The following is a 9,057-nucleotide window of genomic DNA, read 5'->3' as shown; positions in this document are numbered from 1 at the left end:
AACTGTGACCTCAGTTTTCCGGGTCCACACTCTACCCGCTGTGCCACCACCTGGTCCTGCAGTAGCCCTCTTAGTTATGAGATAGACTGTGGAGGTATTGCAGTGCTTGTGTTCAGGTCACCCTTATTTTACTTAATGATGGCCCAAAAGCATGAAAGTAGTGATGCTGGCGATTAAGACATGCCAAAAAGAAACTGTGAAGTGCTTCCTTTAAGTGAAAAGGTGAGTACAGTACAAGAAGATATTTTCAAAGAGGGAAAGCACATTCACATAACTCTTATTATAGTATATTTTATAATTGTTCTATATTATAGTAGTAATTGGTCATCTATGCTTAATTTAGCAAGTAAACTTTATCACAGGTATGGAGTATAGGAAAAACAGTGTGTGTATAGGATTTGGTGTTGTCCCTGTTTCAGGCACCTACCAAGTGTCTTTCTTAGAAGTGTATTTCCTGTGGATAAGGGGGAAACACTTTATTTCAAAAACTAAAAGATTCAAAACAATATATAATGAAAAGTCCTATCCATTAGCTAATGAATGCCTTTCTCAATGCAACTAATGTCATCAGTTTCTTGTGTATTCATTTAGAAATATTTCAGGTGCTGGTTGGTTTGCTCAGTGGGTAGAGCGTCGGCTGGCGTATGAATGTCCTGGGTTTGATCCCCGGTCAGAGCACACATGAGAAGTAAACACCTGCTTCTCCTCCCCTCCCTTTACCCCTTCTCCCTCTCCTCCCCTCTTGCAGTCAGTGACTCAATTGGTTCGAGCCTTGGCCTCAAGTGCTGAGGATAGCTCAGTTGATTAAAACATCCACCCCAAATAGGGCTTGCCAGGTGCGATCCCAGTCAGAGCACATGCGGGAGTCTGTCTCACTATCTCCCCTCCTCTCACTAAACTAAAAGAGAGAGAGAGAGAGAGAGAGAGAGAGAGAAGTATTTGATGCTTCCACAAACAAATGCACTCACATATACTCATTGTTCTTTTTTTAAATGCAAGTGAAAGCATACTAGCTACTGTTTCTTCTCTCCCTTAGTGATGTATCTTGAACATCATTTCACAACACCACATCAAAAGCATTCTCCTTTATTTTATGATTGCTGAATATTCCATTATATGGATGTACCATAATGCACAGAAGGCCTTATCGGTGGATAGGAAGCCAGAAAACATGGAAAGCTTTGTAAAGAAACAGAAAAAGCCCAAAGTTCCTGTTTGTATTAAATGTACTTATTTATTTATTAACTATCATTTCACTGCTCAGTATGGAGGCCAAGATGCAGAAGTCTGGTAATAATGACTTGTGGTGTTTACATTTCTAAAGGTCAAATACCTTTCAGAATAACAAGACTGAAGGACGAAGCTCAGAAGCTTTGCTACTCACCAAATAAACCTTGGCAGAAACCACTTATCTGGATAATTATATCAGCATTTCGGTGTTTCTCCCTCAAAAGATTAATGTTTAACAACAGGAAATGTAAGGGCCAGAGGAAGGAGGTGGGTGTTCGGCAGTTGGATGTTCTCCGTTTCGTGGCGACCACGTGCCTCCTGCCCTCCTTCTGAGATGGGGCGTGGCCCAGTGTTTGTGTCTCAGGTTCAGTAGCCTCGGGGTGGAGAGTGGCTAATGGGAAACCCTAAAACTACTTCTTATATTCCCACCTCCTTGTGCTGGAAATCCACTCCAAGGGAATTTCTTAGCCTTCCTGAAGCTTATTATTTGCAAATAATAAAAGTATCTGCCCAGTTTATCTCACAATATTGCATTAGGAGCAAACAAGCCAATCCATGTGCAGATCATATTTAATCGGCTATATTAAGTGTAGAGGCAAAGGGAGGGCAGAAAGGTGCTAGTAACACTGTAGTAGGAGGTAAGGAAGCAGCCGAACCTGGGGTGAACTCTGATCCTTCTCTTCCTGGCTGCACAGGATGGCCTCAAGGCCCAGTCTCATTTACTCTTCACCAGCTGAGATAAGACAGATGCCCTTCAGCTTGAAGAATTATGAGGGTGAATAGTATGCATGACCGAAGTCCTCTCAAGAGCTCATTCCCATCTTTTCTAATGTTTGTCTTATTCCTTTTACTCATCATAGGATAGAATAAATATAAGACCTTCAAACCAAATAAAGGAGCTCAGATTGGTGGAAAGAAGACTAGGAGGGAAAAAAAACAGAGAGAAATATCAGGATGGTATCCAACAACATGGAAATTCTATTGACGATAAAGTAAATGCATGAGGAGAATGGAGGGTGGACAGTTCCAAGGAGGCCTTTTAGGCTGAGTCAGAGTTTGGCATCTTGTTGGCCAGTTATTTCAAAGATGGAATAAAATGTCACATGATCACAATGGGCCTTCTGCATATGGAAAAAAGCATCCATAATCTATACAGTATGACTTTTGGGGCCAGAGAAAGTGTCATAGTATCATATTTAATTTTGCATACTTTGTTTTGTTGCACCATTCAGTGATTCCTTCTTCTGCACACCAGGAGGGACAGCCAGGACTCGAGGGAGTCAGGGTGAAGACCAGGAAGGTGGTACTTGATAATCTGGGCTGGTTTACAACGGGGCCTATACTGGCTGTGTTGCTCATCAATATATCCACCTTTTGAGTGAGTGGAGGCAGGGCTGGAATCTGCTCTCAGCAGCTAGTGGAACCATCACTGAGCTGAGATGGATCAGGACAGACAGTGACCTGAGGTGAGACCTTAGGGAACTCCCGGACCCTCTTTAGGCTTCAGAGATCTTTCAGTATTAACCTGTGATTCTAGTTTCCAAAGCCTTTCCTCAGGGTATAGAGATAAGAGTTGCAGTGATGAAGACATCCAAGTTGGGAGAACAGTTTCACAGAACAGGGGAGGGAAACAGACACAGAAGAAGACAAACCAGACACCTGACATCACCTTTCTCTGCATGATTGGGGAAGGGGACAATTTGGGTGAGGAGAAATGAATATAAACCCATTTTCAAGTTGAGAGATCACCGTGAGTCACATGCACAAGTACCTGCTTGTAAGCACTAAAAGAGGAGTGGAACCCCCAGTTTCTGTGGAGACTCAGCCACGTTGCCTTCAGCACTATGGGAACGCAGACAGGGGAAGCTGAAGGATGGGGACCTAGGCGCCACACTCTTCATTAGTGGGCTTTGCCCAAAATTCATCCTGGGAAGCAGCTAGGGACCTGGGTTCCAAGCTTCCAGTCATTGTTCCTACAGCAGGGGAAAGAGTTTTGAAATGTACAATAGGAAACAAATGTACAAGTATGCAGGCTTTTGAGACCCCCTAGGAGGGAAGGAAGCAAGGAGGGGGGGGAGGGGAGGTAGAGAGGTGCACAAGCCTTCTTCCATGCACGTGGCAGGGCTTCCTGGAAGCCCCAAAAACGTGGTGGGTGTCTACTGGGCCCTGCACTGAGTTCCTTCCAAAAGACTTGAAAATACCTTGAGGTCTCCCCAGAATTTGGCACTAAAAAGAACTAAGAGCCCCTGCCGCTGCCTAGGGGATGATGTTATTCTACAGGAGGCAGGGGCTCTTTATAAGGTTAGGGGACATTTCTCCTGAGGACTAAGTATAGAGAGGCTTAAAGCTGTGGCCTGCTCTCCAAGAAGCCCCGGAACCTTTTGACCTTGTCCCTCTTTGTGTCCTCCCCCTCTCCACTGCCCAGAGGCTCCAGGGAATGGCGAGGGTGGAGCTAGAATAAGAGTTTGTGTTTCCAGCCTGAAAAGACCAGGCTCTGCCCTAGCAATCTCCTTACCCAACCTGTTACTTTAAGAGGCAGAAACCTTCTGTCTTCACTGTTATGACCTCAAGTCACCCAGAGAAAATTTCTTTATTAATGGTGAAGTTTTTCTTCTTTTTATTAGAGAAAAGAACAATCTCGTCTTACTGAAAAGGACAGGATAGGTGCACATGTGTGCCCTCACGTGTGCATGCATGCTCATACCAGTATCCCAGTATCGGCAACTGCAGGCCTAGCCCTCACTTCCCAATGCGACCAGTCTGCAGACAGCCAGCAATGCTCTGATAGAAAAAAACGGTGGGGGTAGAGAGGCAAAGGGTTAGCAGGGTTGTCTGGCACAAGTGAATATCTTCTCTCTCCTCTTACCCCACGCTCAGTTCCTGCCATTCTAGTGTTGCCCAGCATGTCTATGCTAGCTCTTCACAGCCTCAGAGGACAGTAAGTTTCCCACCAACAGCTGACTTGCCATTAATTAGCTGACCAGAGTGCCCAAGGTACATTTCTGTACTTTTCCACAAACTCACCCAGCACATGTATATGATTTTCATTGGAAGCTGACTGTTAAAATCACACTGGGTAAAAGATACTCACATACGTACTCACTGACATCCATGTCCTCCAGCCCCCCCCCCCCCCCAGCAGACTCATGACACAAACACACTTTCCTAAGAGCCTCTGAGATCTATCAGAGATAGATGTTGAGGGGAGCCTTCATAGGCTGGGATCCAGTCTTTTTTTCACTGAATTGTTATATTTTTGGTAAGGCATATTTTTATTTTAGTGGGGGAGACAAGGACAGACAGACAGGAAAGGAAAGGGATGAGAAGCATCCGTTCTTCGTTGCGGCACCTTAGTTGTGCACCGATTGCTTTCTCCTATGTGCCTTGACCAGGGGGCTACAGCAGAGCTAGTGACCCCTTGTTCAAGTCCGTGACTTTGGGCTCAAGCCACCAGCCTTCAGCTTCAAGCCAGAAACCATGGGGTCATGGCTATGATACCACGCTGTCCAGCGGCCCCGTGCTCAAGCCTGCGACCTCTGGGATTGAACCTGGGTCCGCTGCATCTCAGGCTGACTCTATTCACTGCACCACTCCCTGGTCAGGCAAAAAAGTCTGGTCATTTGTTCCCCCTCCAAGTTATCAAGTTGACCCACTGGCATATTTCCACATGCTTTTAATCTAAGTGAGGGAAGAGGAGGAAGGCCTTTTCAGTGTAAAGAGAATTGGATGCACACTACCAGCACGTTAGATCCCTGGTCTTGACCTTGACCCTCACCCCACCCCCAACAGCTTCCCTCTTTTTGAGGTGAGAAAGACAAATCTAAATGTAGGACATTGCACAGGAAACCTGTCCACATTTGTACCATTTTAAGGACAATCACCTCACTAGAAAGGGGCGTGGGCTGAGAAGCTAACACAGGACAGAGTGTGCTGAAAACAGTAAGTCTTTGGCTTGTAATCCTGTAGGGTTCTTGACAATCAAGTGCTTTCCATCCAGGTTGGGTCATCTCTGATCTCCTAATCTTATAAATCTTTTGCCCTTAACTCTTTGGTCTCAGAATTTAGTTACACACAGTGCAATGTCTAAAACCAAGAAACTTGTTTAAATAGCAGTTTTTAAGAGGCATGGACTTGGATGTTGAGATGAATATGAACACCCACCAGAAGCCTCTGGTGAGACAAGGGTCTGAAAAAGGAAAGGGCTGACCCAGGAAGAAATGCCTCAGTCCTCTATTGAGAGAACACACGCAGTGGCTGCACTTCTTAACTCTCCGGGGGTGGAAGCTGGGGCCCAGCTTTTGACAGGAATTGCCCCGACCTTGAAATTATTTCTTTGTTTCTCTTAAACTGAGGAATTCGTATTTCATCGTAGTCTGTGACAAAGTGTATCGTGAGGCAGAGCGCATATGTTTTGTGTGTGTGTTTAAGGTCGAAAAGGGAAAAAACAGTATGGTCCTGGTGGCCAGTCAGAAAGGTGAGAGATTCAAATTTGAAACGGCCACATTCTGCCCTTTAATGTCCCGCCCTCCCTCCGGTTCGCTCCACAACAGACAATTCAATTGACTCCTTTTGTACCGGGTTTTATTGATCCGAACCCCTAGGGCCTCGACACGCTTTTCGAAGAAACGCGCCCCACTGAGCTGCCCTGCCAGACAGCCCTCCGGTGTTCCTCTTTATTTCCCCAGGCTGCGTGGGGGGGGGGGGGGGGCTGACCTGGAGCCGGCGACTCTGGGGACGGGCACACACACCACAGTCAGGCTCCAGACTGGGCCACCCGAAGGATCGTGCCCCTAGATCTCGCGCAGCGCCCGGAACGCCTTGAGAGTTGGACCGCGTCGCTTCGAACCCCACTGGCACACACTGGGCCAACTTTACGAGAGTCCTTGAGAAGTTCGCAAATGAGATAGCACCCAGGCCGGAGGCCAGCGCGCCCCCACTATGAGGATGGCAACATGCACCAACCCGGACCTCCCAGGCAGCAGGCAGTTTCTGCGCCCACCTCGAGGAAGAGCGAGCTCTGCAGGTCATCCACTCCCGCCGTCTGGGCCGTCAGCGCGCACACCCCTAGGACCTTCTGTGGTTGTGTGATGACCCCGTGCGCTGCTACCCTGGCCTTGGGGCTGGGAACCGGGGGTGTTGGTTCTGTGTAGCGCTAACCCGTAAGGAGCGGGCGCCGCAGGCTGCAGGTGCCTTTGCAGCCGTACGCCTGGCAGGTACTCGCTGGAGGAAAGGGCCGAAGGAGCAGGAGGAGCCCCAGGCAGCGTAGACCCCGCCTTCTCTCCGCCCCAGGAGCTCCCAACCGAGGAGAGCCTCTCCCTCCCCCGTGCCGCGAGCCGGGCCCCCCTGCCCCTTCTGTGCCGGCTCGGCGATTGGCTGGCGCCGAGGGTCCCTGGCACGCGCCTGTGGATGTAGTTATAAGAATCCTCGCGTGCCGGCCCTCAGCTGCAGCAAGTCCGCCACAGCCCTCCCCAGCGCAGCGCGGGCGCCGCCGCCGCAGCGCAACGGCCGCTGGCACTCCAGGGAGGCCGGAGGCGGGGAGCCGGCGGGCCGTCTCCACTGCCTCCCGCTCTCGGTCCCGGAAGACTGGGAGGGAGGAAGCTGCCAGACAAGCAAAAACAGCACATCCAACTTCCAGAGAACCACTTCGGGCTCCCAGTCCCTCTCTCCGGCCCTCGGTGGCGCAGAGCATGGACGCGGTGCTGCTGGAGCACTTCCCCGGGGGCCTGGACGCCTTCCCGTCTCCTTACTTTGATGAGGAGGACTTCTTCACCGACCAGTCCTCTCGGGACCCTCTGGAAGACAGCGATGAGCTGCTGGCGGAAGAGCAGGCGGAGGTGGAGTTCCTCAGCCACCAGCTCCACGAGTACTGCTACCGCGACGGGGCGTGCCTCCTGCTCCAGCCCGCGCCCTCCGCCACCCCGCACGCGCTCGCCCCGCCGCCCTCGGGGGCCCCTGGCGAGCTGGAGGATGGCGCCGGCGGCTACTACTGCGAGGCAGGGGCGCCCTCTGGCAGTTTCCCCTACTCGCCCGGCTCGCCGCCCTCCTGCCTGGCCTACCCTTGCGCCGGGGCAGCCGTGCTGTCCCCGGGGGCCCGGTTGCGCGGCCTGAGCGGGGCGGCGGCGGCGGCGGCGCGGCGAAGGCGGCGAGTGCGCTCGGAGGCCGAGCTGCAGCAGCTGCGACAGGCGGCCAACGTGCGCGAAAGGCGCCGCATGCAGTCCATCAACGACGCCTTCGAGGGGCTGCGCTCTCACATTCCCACGCTGCCCTACGAGAAGCGCCTCTCCAAGGTGGACACGCTGCGCCTGGCCATCGGCTACATTAACTTCCTCAGCGAGCTGGTGCAGGCTGACCTGCCCCTGCGCGGCAGCGGCGCGAGCGGCCGGGGGCCCGGGGGCGGCGGGCGCCTGGGCGGGGACAGCCCGCGCGGCCAGGCCCAGAAGGTCATCATCTGCCATCGGGGCACCCGTAAGTGCGATCGTTCTCCACTCGGGGACCTAGGGACGGGTGCGGGAAGGTCTTGGAGGGGCTGGGTGAACGCACTGACAAACGAACCGACGGACAGACAGGTAGTCCGTGGGCGCCCACTACCTTGAGTGCGAGCTGGCGTTTTTCAGCGTTTCCCGCCACTTTGTTTTCCGCCACAGTTTTTTCCGTCAGCTGAGAAGGCTCACGACCCTGATGGACTTGCAACTCCTGTTATTCCGGGGAGGGCCACTGGGAGCTTGCGGAGTGGAGCTCCGCCGTATTGTAACCTCAGACGCCTCGTCTGTCGAGGTGCCCCGGGGTGGAACCTACGGGACTGGAGGGCTCCACTGGGAATACAGTTGGACATTCACATTCTGTTTTCTCTTCTCACCTTCTTAGGGTCCCCCTCCCCCAGCGACCCGGATTATGGCCTCCCTCCCCTTGCAGGACATTCTCTCTCATGGACTGATGAAAAACAACTCAAAGAACAAAATATTATCCGAACAGCCAGAGTGTGGACCCCAGAAGACCCCAGAAAACTCAACAGCAAATCTTCCTTCAGCAATATAGAAAATGAACCACCCTTTGAGTTTGTGTCCTGAGAAGTCCCAGACTCGCCCGAGGATCTAATTATGTCTCTGTGCATATTGTACATGTAAATATCTATAGTGTAAATGTAATTTAAGAATCACATTTTTCTAATGGCAATCAACTGTTATTTATCTATTTATTATACTGTCAGGTTAATGAAATAGATTTTCTTTTAAAATATATAATTTATATAATTTATCCTGATTTTCTAAAAATATACAATAGCTTATGATTTCCCCAGCACCTTTGGCAGAACATTGTTGGAAGAACTCTAGACAGAAAACTTCGTGCTAATTTATTGCCAGATATGGTTTATTTCTAAGCGAGTTAATAAATGCTATTTACACCCTTTTCTAAAAGTTATTTGTTTAATACATGGTGGGGGTAGCTGTATCTCTAAAAAGAAGAATTCACTTACTTTGTAAAAAATAACAGAACCAGAGATTCAAAACGTGGGTATCTAGTAAGAACCCGCATTTTAATGATACTTAGCTGAAAGGAGTGGGCTGGCGGGTTAGGCCCCAACTCTCTGTAAGTGCTCTTCTTCCACATCACCTGCCCTAAACAGTGACTTTTGCCTGTATTTTTATCCTACCCTTCAAACAGTACATGAAGCAAGTAGATCATGCTGTATTTATTCCCATTCTTTAGAGGGAAAAACTGAGGTGATGTTTGACTTACCCTAGGTCACCCTTACCCTTCCTAATCATAGGGTATGAACTGAATTCTCTGTGCGCAGAGGGAACAGGGAACTAGGTTCGGAGTCAGGCC

The 9,057-nt window shown here is 50.2% G+C and overlaps 1 protein-coding gene across 1 annotated transcript; it reads left to right on the top strand.

The window, feature by feature from the left end:
- Nucleotides 1–6,772: 6,772 nt before the first annotated feature.
- PTF1A (pancreas associated transcription factor 1a) lies at nucleotides 6,773–8,645 on the top strand. Its single transcript, XM_066385123.1, has 2 exons — nucleotides 6,773–7,695; nucleotides 8,095–8,645. The coding sequence occupies exons 1-2, from the start codon at nucleotides 6,918–6,920 to the stop codon at nucleotides 8,295–8,297; spliced, it is 981 nt and encodes a 326-aa protein (XP_066241220.1). The 5' UTR covers nucleotides 6,773–6,917; the 3' UTR covers nucleotides 8,298–8,645.
- Nucleotides 8,646–9,057: the final 412 nt, after the last annotated feature.

The sequence above is a fragment of the Saccopteryx leptura genome, chromosome 5 (genome assembly GCF_036850995.1).
Source record: "Saccopteryx leptura isolate mSacLep1 chromosome 5, mSacLep1_pri_phased_curated, whole genome shotgun sequence".
In the NCBI taxonomy this organism is placed as follows: domain Eukaryota; kingdom Metazoa; phylum Chordata; class Mammalia; order Chiroptera; family Emballonuridae; genus Saccopteryx; species Saccopteryx leptura.
The sequence above is the reverse complement of the archived record's forward strand: the minus strand, read 5'-3'. Positions and strand labels throughout refer to the sequence as shown.